The 14,845-nt window shown below is 48.5% G+C and overlaps 1 protein-coding gene across 2 annotated transcripts; it reads right to left on the reverse strand.

The window, feature by feature from the left end:
* Window positions 1–2,901: 2,901 nt before the first annotated feature.
* DUSP6 (dual specificity phosphatase 6) lies at window positions 2,902–7,787 on the reverse strand. 2 transcript variants are annotated; one of them, XM_068667834.1, is made up of 3 exons: window positions 6,787–7,785; window positions 5,822–6,259; window positions 2,902–4,412 (listed from the first exon to the last, which is right to left on the reverse strand). In XM_068667834.1, exons 1-3 carry the CDS (start codon window positions 7,187–7,189, stop codon window positions 4,105–4,107), a joined length of 1,149 nt encoding a protein of 382 aa, XP_068523935.1. In that variant the 5' UTR covers window positions 7,190–7,785; the 3' UTR covers window positions 2,902–4,104. The 2 variants fall into 2 exon arrangements, with proteins under 2 accessions (XP_068523935.1, XP_068523945.1); XM_068667844.1 differs by lacking the exon at window positions 5,822–6,259 and having other exon boundaries at window positions 6,787–7,787.
* Window positions 7,788–14,845: the final 7,058 nt, after the last annotated feature.

The raw sequence follows: 14,845 nt of genomic DNA on the forward strand, positions 1-14,845 counted from the left end.
AAAAGAAGTAAGAAAGGACCACAGAGTTTAGCACAAGGCCTGTGAAAAAACAGAAGGTACAGGGGAAGAGCAGGACTGAGAAAGGACAGTTAAGAGAACAGGGAAAGAGAAGATGGTGAATACAATAACAACAAAACCAGAAGGAGGTGGAAGACATTTTGAAGGTGGTTGTCAAGTGGTCTCAAAGGCTGTGAGTGGGAAAGAGGAAATGTGAGAAGAGGAACCTGCACTATGAGCCATGCTATGTTATTGCACAGAAAGTGGAAAGCTAAGTGCAAATGTGCACCCAAGCACTGAGGGGAACCTTGACCTTGCAGGAGCAAAGGGGATGTTGATGCCACAGAACACAATTTCACCCTTTGTTTTAAAGACACAGATGGGTTATGTGAGAAAGTTCTGGTCTTGTGGGATTCACTCCTGGTATAGGTTTCCTTCCCGATATCCACATAGCTTCTGAAGTAATTCAGTATCTCACACTCCTACATTATAATATGAAGCAGGTTGTGATTTTTTAGCTACAAAGCATTCCCCCCCCCCTTCTTTACACACATTGGGCCTGTCCCTACAGGCACAAAGGATTTATTCTTCTCTTTACAAATTACTTTACCAGCTGAGGAACTGCAATAGCTGCCAAACGCCCCAGAAGCCCAAGACCTCTGCCCCATCCCAACGAGGACTGGAACAAGAGAGGGGAGAGAGGATGCAAGTAATTTAGAAACAAGTGCTGGGAGGGCTGCAGGGGCAAGCATATCCCAGCCTCAGAAAAGCCAGCAAGGGCTCATGTAGCATGTGCCATTGCCTTCACGCTGCTGGGGCACAGCTACTAGGGCATGAGCACGTGAAGGAGAGGTGAATGTTGCTGGGGAGAGCCCCTTGTCTCTTTTCCTTCCAAACCATTTATAAGTAAGAGCTGGCACATAAGCAAGTGAAATAATAATAAAATAATAACAATAATAACGATAATAACAATAATAATAATAATAATAACAACAACAATAACAATAATAAAATCAGAGGTTGAACCAGTTTGGGGATCGGTTCCAGTTGTAGTTTGGGTTTGCCTGCACCCAGTTATTCTCGTGCAGTCCCGGTGCACGTTCAGCCACAGTTTCTGACCAACAACCCTGCTCCAGGGCTTGTTTGAGGACAAACCATGGCTGGAACGAGTTTTCTGCTTGACTCTGCTGTAGGGTGTGTGAGAGCAAATCTGGCCTTCTTTGCTTGCTTGTCCTGAAAAATGATGAATTGCAGAACTACCCCTTGGTGTTAGTCATTCAGTGAAGCAGGAAGGAAGCAGGAAGCCCTTGTGAGCACTAACTTTTCAAAGCAGTTTGCAAAGAAAGCAAAGGCCCTCCCCTAGGCTACATCATCACACACCGCTGCTTACCTCCTCACCTTAACGGCTACCTAGGCACGATTAACATTCGCAATTCATTTAGCTCGAAATATTTGCCCGGTGCAAACAGCTGAGGCACTGCCAGCGAGCTGTTTCTATACGCAACACAGATCAAAAGGGGGAGGGAAGGGGAGCCCTACACTTGCTGAATGGGAGAGGCCCGACCGCGCTCAACAGGTTCAGTTCACACTGTGACCCTGCCCAGCTTCCTGCTATTCAGATGTGTTACTTCCCCTTTGTGGTAATGGCCTGTGGCAGCCAGCCAGAAAACACTATTAATTTCAGAAGTGGCCTGACAACAAACCCGCAGCGAAACGAGAGGAAGTGGCGGGGAGGCCATCTGTTGACTTCAGCAGAACAGTAGGGACGCAGCTATGTAGGTTTCTACAAGGAAAGCAGATTAATAATCCACAAAGAGGAAACTGGCTAAAATTATCCACAGACCATATTAAAAAAAAAAAAAAAAAAAAAAAAAAAAAGAGTCACTTGAGCTGCAGCTGGACAGGAAATTGCTAGAGCTGCTTGCAAATCTCCACTTTGAACAGAGCAGCACAGGGAATGCCAAGAGCGGAAACCGTTCAAAACTGGATTAGCACAAGCCAAGTTTAACTGCAACCCACTTCTACTTTCACAGTTTATGCACTCAATCTAGGCCACTACTGCATGAGACAGTGACTCACTTTTTTCCCATGTTTTGTTTGCTTTTCATTTCACACACTTGCAGTTGCTAAAATTACATGAAATGTGCTCCGGCTGCCAGGATCTGTGCAGAACCCCAGCTGACAGCCCAAGCTGGAGGAGCCATCCACCTCCCTTGCACTGCACATGGGTTTTGGCACCACCCTTCTGTGGGCCACTTCTCCTTAGGAAGGATGTTAGTACATTGCAGCAGGAAGTTTTGCAATCACAAGAATCACCCTTTTCCCTCCCGCAGAGACAGGGCTGCTTGAACGGTCCAAAGAGGACGTGAGGTGACTACAGGTACGTAGAGACTTTTCCTCTGTGGCTGCACGTGCTAAATTACAACGTGGCTGAACAACGACAGAAAATCTTTCACTGACTGCAAAGTGTTTATGGGTTTCTGGGAAATGAGTTCCTGCCAGACAGATAAGGAAAGCACAATCCCATCTCCTGTCATCCGTAATAGAATGGCCAACACTTGTAAATAAACCCAGAAAGCAGCAGCTCCTTGATCCAAAAAAAATAAATAAAAAATAGAGATCCTTATGCATCAGGTGCATCCCTGGGGTTGCAAAGGGATGTTGGAATATTTTGTGATTAACCTAAAGGCCTTCAAAGTCTTCCCTTCACCAAAGGCAAGAGCCCTGTATGTGTACAGTTTATTCATTTAAGCAGCAGTGGACCAAAGGGGAAAGCAAGGCTTTATTGTCTCTGGGGCTGTACAAAAGCTGTTGAAAACAATCATTACCTTTAAACAGAACCATATGTGTATGTGCCATTAACCACACCCACACAGAGGGGAGAGGAGGAATAAACGAGGCGGGTTCTCAATAGCCAAAAATAGTTATTTATTTATTAATAACTTAAGGTTTTACATTCTTATAATAAATTCCATCTTAAAACTTTTACACCATGAATTACTCTCCCTTATTGGCAACCATGTGCAGGTTCACTGTGCGTACACACAGGTACAAATGTTCGCACATACTTCCAGTTTTATACAAAAAAAAAAAAAACGAAAGAAAGAAAAAGACGCAAAATATTGCATTTGAAGTGAAGCTCCCTGAAGAATTTGTACAGAGGTAATGCACTGTTTTAGCACATCTGAAAGTTTTAAAAAGTGGTCAAAAATCTTTCGCATTCAAAGACAGATCTCCTCCCAGATGATCTATTTACAAAAGGTAAGGCAAAAAAATTAATTTAATTTTAAAAATATATATATCATGTGGAAACTACAACAAGAGTGTGAGGAAAAAAAAAAAAAAAACACCACAAGGGAAAGAAAAATATATGAAAGAAGAGACTGTACTTGCTCACAAACTTCTCACCATTGCCGTATCTCCCCCATGGAAAGCTTGCTTCAGTTGAACCATAAAATTAAGCATGCTGCAAATATATTCTTTGCAATAATAATCATTAAAAAAAAAAAAAAAAGAACAAACAAATAAAGCAGAGTTTATGAAGAGAACAAAAACATATATGTCCCTTGGATTGATCTCTTGAATACATGTGAATTCAAAAAAAAAAAAAATCACAAATCGACTCAAGATTAAATATTTACATTGATCAAGTAGAATACTACTGAGCTCCTGGCAAACAAGTACTCCAAATACACTAAGCTGAAATCTCTTTCTTTGGCTCCTCTAAATCAAAACCAATCAACAAACAAAATAACCAGTCTTCACTGAAGACAGAAGTGTACGCCGCAGATCCAAAAGCGCAGAGGGGAGCGGGGCAGCTCCGGTCCCAGGGAGCATGTGCTTGGCCCCGGCCAGCCTCATCCTGCCCCGCCGGGAGGCAGTGAGCGCCCACGAGCCCGCCGCGGGCATCCCAGAGAGCTCAGCGCCGTCCCTCCCATCGCAGCCGCCTGCTCCATACCGCATAACCTTTCCTGGCCTGCGCCAGCAGCCACTGCCTGGTACCGCAGGCCAGAAAAAGAGAAAGCTGCGTCTTCTTGATCGCTGCCGAAGAGAAACCAGTGAGGAATGATCCCATGAGACAGACAGGAGAAGGGAGGCCGCAGGCACTCACGTGGACTGCAGGGAGTCCACCTGGAAGACGTTCTGGTTGGAAGGGGTGGTGAAGTACAGCTGCTGGTTGGGCACACGATTGTCACAGGGGCTGCTCAGCCCCAGGGTCCGCTCAAAGTCCAGCAGCTGACCCATGAAGTTGAAGTTGGGAGAAATGTTGGACTTCTTCATCTTGACGATGTCATAGGCATCATTCATGGACAAGTTGAGCTTCTGCATGAGGTAGGCCACCGTCACCGTGACCGAGCGACTGATCCCTGCTAAGCAATGCACCAGGACGCCACAGTTCTTCCCCCTTGCTTCATCTGCACAGAGACAAAGAGGCAGAGAAAGACACATAAGATAGAGGGTTGGTAACTGATCTCACAGCACAAACAAGATTAGTATCGGGCAGGAAGAAAGGGCAATTCTGATCTCAGTGACTGGCAGGGTAAGGCAAGAGTTAACTTCACCGGCTTAAAACCAAGACAGGAGGTGAATCCACCCCCCTAAGCATATGCACAGGAGTCCAAGAACTGAGAAAACTAAGGAGACAAAGGGAGCAGGATACGCCGCATGACACTGTTTTAGAAGTCAGTTTTAAAAGACACTCTTTCGCTTGGAGATTTGCTTTAAATTCTTAGTCCCCTCGCCCCAGCATGGAAATCCTGCAATATGTCACTGAATGCCTTTTATACAGACCAGCAGACTGCAAAGGTCTATTAAATTATTCTCCAACTGTTGTGCAGCTAACAATGGAGGTATTCAGGCATTTTAAAAGAATGAGGGAAGTCACAGGGGACAGCCCATTAGGAGGAACAGGATGTCAACATTGGTTGAAAATGGGTTCCTTTGTAATAGGAAATGCATTACAATGCCTGGAGATTAGTTTCTTTGTGGCTTCCAGCCCACATTTCTTCCTGCTGGGCTCAGATTACCTACATTCTCCACTATTACCGGTATCATTCAACCGGATTACAGCACAGCTTCCCAACAGATAATGCGATGCCCACCCCACCGCACCCCAAGCGAGGCGGCTTTAGACTTTGTGTCCCCCCGTCCAAGTACAAACGTGAACGAGGACTCCTCGAGCCCTGGGGGACGCGTTTCCAAAGCTGCCGGATAACGGCGAAGGGCTGCCTAGCCGATGCACTGAGCCCGAGAGGTGTATCATTATTACCACGAGATTTAATTAAAGCCCTGACTATACATTTGCCAGGGATGCCGGTTATGAGTAAGTTGCATTTTAAAAGCTAAAATTAGCTTCCCAGAACGTTTCTTTTCATCACACTGCTCTCCAGTAGCCTCAAGAGGAGAAAGAAAAAAGAAAAAAAAAGAAGGGGGGGGGAGCATAAAGCCACCAACCCCAGACTCATATGCCTTCTCCCTCTGCCCTACAAAGAAATTTCAAGATATGCCCCATCCCGCACATCGCTCAGCCCCCAGCTTCCACACAAATGCCTCAGGGAGGATTTCCACAGCCAGCCAAACCAGGTAGACATTTGGTACCTGCAAATGTCACTCACACCTCTCAATAAATCTGCAAACAGCACCCACCTCTCAACTTAAACCAGCTTTAAATAAATAATAATTTAAAAAAATCAGAAAGCAGGGCATACCCCAGAGACCGTGAGAAATGCTACTACCTCTCCTCACCCCAAATCTCTTGAATTCTGCAAAATAAACTGACTTCTACCGCTTGCTGTGCAGCTGTTAGCAAATAACCGTGTCTCACCTATGAAGGAGATGGCCTCAGGGAAGAACTGAGACAGATTTTGGCTCCAGTGGTCAGAGATCGGGATCTGCTTGTACTTGAATTCGCCGGCGTTTTCAAAGAGATTAGGCAGGTTGGGGGTAACATTCAAGATGTATTTTATGCCAAACTCTTCTAAAACGTCCAGATTCGTGGAGTCCTTGGCACAGCCTAAGTAGAGGTAGGGTAAAATCTCCACTGGGAAGGAAGGCTGGTTGTTGGAGAGAGGGCTGCCATCGGAGTCGGTGGCACTATTGGGGTCTCTGTCAATGTCAGATTCAATATCTGATGAGGAGTCAGAGCTGATTCGGAGCCCTCCTAAACCCAGGACTGGCAGCGGAGGAGAGCTGCTGCTACATGAGCTGTCTAGGTTAGTTTCGCAGTGCAGGGCAAACTCGGCCTGGAACTTGCTGAAACCACCTAAGGAGAAAAGCAAAGCGAAAAAAAAAAAAATGCAACCTGATATGAGACTGCATGCCCGGTACAGCTCTGCCTGCAAGGGGACATCTGTTTCCCACCCCTTCCAGACCCGGGTAAAAAAGAGGAAAACGCCACACGGCCATGCAGACGGACTAACCTAAAAGAAGGTTTTAGCAAAATCGCCCGCTGCGGCAGCGGGGGGGCTCCGGGCGGCCGCGATTAAAGCCCAGAGCCGCTTCGCCCCGCGGGGACCTCTCAGGGACGGCCGGGCGGCACCTCCTGCCGTCCTGCCCGGCTCCTGCCGGGGTCCCCGCTTACCCCGTCCTCCCCTGGCTGCTGCAGCGACCCCAGCCCCCTGGGTGTCCTTAAGCAAAGCGAGGAGAGGGGCGCTGCGGGGGGGAGGGGGGAAGCACGGGGGCAGCCCCCGACAGCCTGCGGGGCCCGGGGGTCGCTGCGGGCGCTGCCCCCCACCCCTGCTCCGCTGCTCCGGGTTCGGGGAGCTCGCCTCCCCGGCCCCCCTCGCTCACCTTCCAGATAAAACGCCTTGCAGCCTTCGTCTTTGAGGCGCTTGAGGAGCAGCCCCAGCACGGACTCGCCGCCCGTGTTCTCGTTCCAGTCGCGGCTGTGCTCGTCGTACAGCACCACCGTGTCGGTGCCGCACCGGCGGGCGAAGCGCTCCCGGTCCTCCTCGCTGCTGGCGACGAGGGAGCGCAGGGGCAGGTTGCCCTTCTGCAGCCGCCGCAGCATGATGCCGGGGATGGCCACGTTGATGGCCGACTCGATGTGGGACGACTCGTACAACTCCTGCGGCCGGCAGTCCATCAGCAGCAGCCGCTCGTTGCCCATCTCCAGCTGCTCGTTCAGCCACGCCACAGATTTACTAATCGCCATTTCCGACGCGAAAGGGACGGGTCTGAGCGTATCTAGCATGAGGAAGGACGGGGGGCGCGGAGCGGGCTCTGGAAGCGCCCCTCTCTCTCACAGGGGCATGCGGCTGGCTGGCGGCGGGAGGCGGCAGCCCTCCGCCTCGCCACAACTTATCTCCCCCCGCCCCAGGGAAATGAATCACGCAGCCCCCCCGCACCGCCTCCCCCGCGCCGGGCGCCGGCGGAGCCCCGGGGAGGGCGCAGCAGCCCCGGCGGGTGCGAGCGTGTGCTGCTGGGTGCGCGCTGCCAGCCTGTCCCCGCTCTCCTCTCCTTTCTTATCTTCTCCTCTACTCTTCCCTTGCCTTTTTTTTTTTTTTTTTTTTTTTTTCTCAATGAATCCCTGAATGAACCTGCCTAATCGCCGCTGCAGCCCGAGAGCCTTCGGGCTTTTCCTCCTCCCCTCGTGAATGAAATCCAATTAACGTGCCGCCGAGCCGGGCTGCCCCGCTCGGCGCGGGGGCCGCTCTCCCTTCCCTCTGTCCCTCCGGCCCGCAGCCTCGTGCCCGTGCCGTGCCGTGCCCAGCCCCGTGCCGTGCCGGCCGGCGCCTCCCGCAGCGCTCCCCGCGCAGCGCGCCTCAATGGGCCCGGCGGCGGCGCGCTCAATGGGGACGTCGGGCGGAGCAGCCAATGGGGGCGCGCGGAAGGGGCCTGTTGCCGCGGCGACGGGCCGGCTGGAACAGGTCGCGGTGATGAATCGGTAATGAGTTTGTCATTCACAAAAACGGAAAGGAATTTCCGCTCCGGATAAGCCGAGTGCAAACAAGCGGCGGCCGCGGCGCGGCGGGCGGAGGCCGCGGGGGCAGGTGAGGGGGCGAGGCCCTGCCCCTGCTCCCAGCAAGGCCGCCCCGGGGGGGCACCCTCCTGCCCCTCTTGCTCCCCCTCAGCGCCTTTTCTCCGAGCCCCCAGCCTGCGGGGAGCCGGCCGCGTGTCCCCCCATTATCCCCCATCGCCCCCACCGCCCCCCCAGCCTGGCTCTCCCCTAGGAAGTGGGGGGGAGCAGCCCTGTCCTCAGCTGATCCCCACGGGATCCCCGCCCCCGTTAACCCCGCAGCCCCCCCCAGACACACACACCCACAGACACACGCACACACACACACAGACACACACACGTCCCCGGGTGGAGCCCCCCCCGCCGCCACCCGTCCCCCCCCCGCTGTCCCCGCGGCGGGCGGAAGGAGGCTGCGGCCCCGCAGCGGGGGGGCTGCGGGAACGGGGCCCGGCGGAGCGGCGCCGGGGGAGCCGGGGCCGGAGGGGGGGCGGGAGGAGCGGCGCCGGGGGCGGCGGAGCGGGGAGCGGGGGCGGCCGGAGGCCGGGCGGGGCGGCTGCGAAGTGCGGCTTTAGCGCACGGCTGAGCGAAAAGCCAGGAGCGAAAATAAACCGGGAGAAGCCTCGAGGCTAATCCCGCTGCTGGCGGCGTCTGCCCCGGAGGAAAGTCGTTCCGGTGAGGCCGGTCCCGCCGCTGCTGCGCTGCCGGGCGGTTATTTTTAACCCCGGCTGCAGGAGGCTCCTCAGGTAGCGAGCGGCTGCCGAGCAGCCCCGCGCCCCCCCGCAGAAGCCCCCAGTGATGCTGAGGGAGCTGGCACGGCACCCGCCGCAGGGTCCGGACAGGCTGACACCCAGGTGGCACCAGCGACAGCCGCCCCAGAAGGGACTTGGACAGGATCCTCGATTGCTGCTTGTTTCGAGGGCTTGTGAGCGGGGCTTCAGCGTTACATAAATTCTGCGCTGCCCCTACACGGGAGGATTTGGCCAGTGTGAGACACAGGACACTCACACCCCACCTGCTTTGTCCCACAAATTGTCAGGGCCACCGTGCCCACCACGGCCCTGACCGCTCTCCTTAAAGGGTTTCCAGGCCGGTGCTGCCAGGTGCTTCCCCTGCTCGGCTCTGTATTTCAAGGCACACTATCTGAATGTTCAGAATCGTGACAGATCAAAGCAGGAGCCTTCGTGTATTTTATTATGATTTTGATTTTTTTCCCCTCTGCTATATTTAAGCCTTTTGTTCTCACCCAGGCCAGGGCTCAGGCAGGTCAGCAAACTTCGGAGCTGGCACCATCGGTTTCTTTTCATCAGTATGGCAAATAGCACAGTCCCATGCTAAATAAATAATCGGATCATAATTTAAGTCCTACTTTTTTTCCCTTGAAATTGATACTGTGATTATTCTTTATTTTTATTCTCAAGTATAACATATCAACTTAAAATTTTACAAACTAATAAAACCCAAACCTCAGCCTTCCTATCCGTGGGTGTCAGGCTCAAGAAATTCAAAGTCTGGAAATGGAAATTTTGCAAAGCATGAGCACCTGAAATGGAAATTCCCAAACCTGCTTAATAGGGCCTTCAAGAGAGGTGTTTCTTTCTTAAGGTGCAGTATATTGCAGTGCTTGTCTTACAGCTATGTTAAACATTTCTCCTTACTCGTTTATGCCATTAATGTGTATTTTCTCTGATAATCTGCATCCCAACAATCAGAGTCACAGTCAGAAGAATCTTCAAATGACAAAAAAAAAAAAAAAAATTCAACTTGAAAAGCAGAAGGAGTCACATCAAACAATGGTGAGTGTGACCTGAGAGTTAGAGACTGGGACACATTCAGCAGAACATTGTGACAAGTCCCAGCAAGCTCAACACAATGGCAAATACAATTTGTTCCTTGTAATCCACATTGATATTAATTTACAAGTTTTTTCAGGCTTACATTGTACATTGATGATTTTTTTTTTAATGCATAGAAAAACTTCAGCATATTTTCAGAGTCTGGATTTGAAGAAGACAACAAACCCCAAATAATTTCCATCAAATACTTCCATATTCATATAAGGTAAACTTGCCTCTCTGATGACTAAAATATTTTAGGAAGAAAATACATTCTGATTATCATCTTCAGGGCATTTTCAGTGACGTTTTATGGCAGTGGTTTAAAATAAAAATCTTAGTCATTCAACATTTTAACTGAAAGCAACATATTATGCAAGCAGTTTATCAAACCCATTGAGATACCTGCCTAATATTAATCCAACAATAAATAATGATAGCATTTAAAGAGATTTTCATCGTTAGCACTGTCAGATCTGATTGAAATGTTATGAATGTTAAGGTTAAGTATATGAAGGCAATAAAAATTTAGATGAAGCACGCTCAGGAGAGTTATATTTCCCAGGAGGATCTGGGGGCAGAGACTAGCTGTGAGGATGGCTATTGCCAGCTCACTGCATGGCAACAGTTCGGGGTTGGCGTTTGCTGAGCTGAGAGACAGGCAGGAGATCCTGCTCTGCAGCAGAGTGAAACAAGTGAAACAGAAAGGACACCCTCTGTGCCAGGACTTCCCTCTGCACCACCAGCTGAAGATCACTGGAGGAGAGTGAAAGCTCCATTGTACTTTGCTGTCTTTGTGTTTGCATGCATGTGTGCCCTCGCTGTCCCTCTCTCTGGCTGAACCACGTTGTCCCATCGGTCCCTGAAGGCGTGCAGGAGTGGACCGTGCTGCCATTTGGTGCTTTATCAAAGACCATATCTACAGCCCAAGCATCACCAGGTCACTTATCCTTCAACTTCCAGAAGTTTTTATTGTACCCAGGCAGTGAGAAAAGCCTATTCCTGTTCACCATGACCCCGTCATTCATACAGCCACAGGAAGAGAGAGCTTTTGAACCTTGCAATTTTTGTCTCTGAATGGTTTTTGTTTGCTTGTTATGTTTTGTTTTGTCTTGTCTTTTTATATCTCCCTGGCTGTGAATGAAAACTCTTCAGCCTAGCTCAAAGCATATTTATTGCAAAAAGCCTGTTTTGCTGCCTTTTTGACCAGAGACCTGCTCATTCTTTGCAGGTGTAGAGGCCCAAATCTCCATAGACTGAGCTAGCCATAGCATCTCGGCCAGAGATGGAGACAAGAGTGGAGGATGGAGATTAGAGTTCAGTGTTGCCTAGCCCTATTCCTTCATGTTTCTCCTTGTAACAGAAAACCTTGCCCTGAATTAGGCAGACAGGATTTCTACACAGTGTAATGGGAGAGAGAAGTACCAAAGAAGGTAGGTATCTATGACATCTTGAAACCAGGCCGGCTGGGCCACTGTGAGACACTTCACGGCCTGGGATGCTGAGGCAGCAGTACAGGGACATCCTCAGGAGGCTAAGTACTGGTGAAGTTTCTTCTTGAGTTAGACACCAAGAATGGGAAAGTTTTTTTTTTTAAGTGCTTTCATTCTCTAAAGATGCAGGTTCACACCTCTCTGCCATATGTTTTGGAGCAGAATTTGACAAGAGTCTGTCTTTCTATGGGAAAATGCAGGAAAAAGAAATAGTAAAGGCTTTTTTGTTCCTTTGGTCAGACCTTTCCCATGTTGCATAAATAAATATTTATGATAGCAGGGAGTCCAGCCTTGGTTTTCCACATGCCACTGATGACTTGAATCAAAATGGCAGAGCGACCCTTGGTCTTGGCAGTGCTTTATGTCAGGCACATGAAGTATGCTCTGAGATTGCCTGCTGCAGGAGGCCAGAGAGCACAAAACATGCTGACGTCAGGATTTTGGTTGAGATGTGACTCAACTCAATGCTGGGTATGCAGGTGCTTGGGAAGTGTAATGGAAATATTTCACCGCTGAGAGGTCATAGCCATGAATTTCAAAGCTCTTGTCTGTCAGCCTTGGCTGAACTAGCCCGTGATGGCAGCCATTCAGCTTCAGATGTCAAAAGTTAGCTGTTCCCCTTTTAACAAGATCTTTCCCTTAATAATCACTTTCAGAGGGTCTTCAAAGAGGACAAATCATGCTATGGAGCTGCTCAGTCCCCTCCACTACCTCTAAATGGCACCTAGCATAACCAGCCCTTACTTAAGTAAGGCACTTAAGCACCTAACTTTGAAGCCATGAGTTTTGCCTCTAGGTTTGCCTGCAAATCCCTCTCTCAGTTTCTTTTAATTTCAGTGAAGTGAGAATTAGCAGCCTGTCTGTGTTGGCTTGTGTGAATGATCTATTTGAGCATAGAAATACACAAATCACCATAGACTAAACCGGCCATAAAATAGAGTGCCTTTGGTGCAAAGGCGGTTAGTGCAGGGTGCCGCAAAGGGAGAACCAAAGCGCCCTATAAAGCATTTTACTTGTTTTATGCAAAGCACAAACAATTTATGGAAATGGTATTTCACTGATTATTCAATGTCCAATTATTCACAACTAAAATAATTCCTGAAGTTGGAGAAATAAAACACTGAATGACTCCATTTAGGAAATCCTTTTGACTCAAGTGCTTTCCTTGAAACAGCAAATAGCTGGATGACCTCAAGCACATATTTAATTGTGCCTTGTAATAAAGTAGCGTAATTAGCAATTACTTAGGAATGATGCTTTTAAATACTTAACAGCTACTACAGAAATGCATTTATTCAAGAGATTTTGTTTTCTTTTGAATTCTAGGACAAAGTAAAAGTTTCCATCTGAATGTAGCTCATACCTGAGTTCCTCAAATTGTTCCCCAGGGTGTGTAAAGGTAAGCAGTTTTATTTGACAGCACATCTCTAACGGCTGTAGGGCTCTCCTTTCTTAGAGGATAAAACTAAGCTTGCAAGAGGGCAGTACAAGGCATGCATTTTTTTTTATTTTTTTTTTTAGGTACTGCCTTTAGTGGCAGGTTTGGTGGCATTCACCTGTGTACCACTTCATAATGGTTTACGTTCTGCTGGCAACAGAAACATGACACAGGTGGGTAGCTCTGCCTTGAAAACAACAGACGTGAAGAGAACAGAAGGCTAGGTGTCCATACTTTTATAAATAATTACATGTTATTTTGAAAGCTTTCAAGTAAAAAAAGAAAACAAAAACAAAAAAATGTATAAAGGAGGCAAAAAAGAGAAGCAGACTAAGATCCAAAGGGGATACTAGGGCAGTGATTGCGAGAAAATACTGATATGCCCTTACATTTGGTAGCAGTAATAAATTAATAAATTAGCTTACAAGTTGGAATCCAGATTTGTATGATTCTGTTACCTGTGCAGAGGAAAACAGCAATTCCTATTCAAAAATCTTGATCTGCATTGCAGGAATATCCTGTGGTTCATACAGGGCCAACAGCGTGGTTATATTATTCCTCTGCCAATGCCAAAGATTTCAGTAGTGTCCGAAATGTTCCCTTGTTCTGTGTGTCGGTGTGTTTTTCTCTGACGTTTCCTGCTATTCAGGGGCAGCCTATGTCATGCTATACTGGGCACACACATCACAACAGATGAGGCTGCTCAGAAAATGCTATAATCTCTTTAGTGCAGCCCATTTTGATGTGCTTGGAAGGCTTTATTAGGCACTAGCACGTGGGCTTACCTGGGGAAGCATTAGTGCTATCACTACAGCGTGTGACTGCACTAGCACAGTCCCATTTTCATCCAGTTCACTCATCCCATCACTCATCCCACAAGGAAGTAAACCTGACAGCATCAAGTAAGTGTAGAAAGCAACTCTCTGTTCCCAACTCTAAAAATTTATTTTCCTCCCCACTTGCAAAGTCCCCAATCCCACTTCTCTCTCCAGTCACTTGCTCTGACCATGGGAATAAAGCCTGGGATGACTGAAGGCTTTTTCTAGACTGTGAAAGGAGTAAACAGACACTTTGCACAGTGCAGGTTAAATCAACTGTGCAGAGAGCAGAGCAGGGACAGCAAATTACATAAGAAAAAGATTTTCATCCTGGGACGGGCATATTCAGGAAAAGAAACACAGCACAGCTATCTCATGTTCTGGTTCCAAAGAGAGGCAATTAGGAGCCTAACCGAGGCATGAACAATTCAATTTCCGCTGCCTGTTTTTTATATGGCCACTGGAATGTGTCCTGGGGACCTGGTGGGGCTGAGCACACAGTTTGGCTCCAGGATGTCACAGGGATAGGCAAGTGGATAGATATATGTCCTGGCACCTGCAGCCCCCATTTAGCACGTCTGCTTTACTTTTCACAGATGTAACCCCCGTGGGGACCTTTCCCAGGCCATGCAGTACCTGCATCAAATGGAAAGCACTGACTGAGGCAAGAATTTCCTTACTGCTGGGCCTGGGGGTTCCCTAGATGCCTAGATGCTCCCTAATGCTTCCCTAGATGTTTCCTGCTGCTGCCAAATGCACTTTGGTAAAATTTATTGAGGGGAAGCACCAAACTGGTGATCTGACGGAGATGCTAAAACATCCTACTCGGTTAAAAAAAAAAAAGAAGAGCTCAAATCACATGCTGAATTTGCAGCACCAGTGGAGTTGCTGGCATGAAGGGGACAGCATGTGACTGGTCCATGCGTGTTTGTGTCCTGAGATGCAAGAGTCTGACTTTCTGGTGTAGTTTGATATATTTCCCCCCACTGCCAAGTAAGTAGTGGGTGATAAAAGAAAAACTGCCAAACAGTGGTGTCAAGGGGTCACCACACCTCCTAATTCCCACAGACCCACCTACTAATTTCTTTTTATCTGGAAGTCTGAGAGACCTTGGTTGGTAGAAGAGGGAAAACAGTAGAAAGAATTTGTAGATAGAAAAAGTGTGGAAAGGATAATGCACTAAACATGGAGCAGCACTTGAAATGTCAGGGTCAGTACTGGGTTGGGCATGTTACTATGAAAGTATATGTTTATAGTCCCTCTAAAAGGCATACATCTCAAAGTATGGACAGAAATGGTATGGTAGTTAT

This window comes from Anas acuta, chromosome 1 (genome assembly GCF_963932015.1).
Source record: "Anas acuta chromosome 1, bAnaAcu1.1, whole genome shotgun sequence".
Classification (NCBI taxonomy): domain Eukaryota; kingdom Metazoa; phylum Chordata; class Aves; order Anseriformes; family Anatidae; genus Anas; species Anas acuta.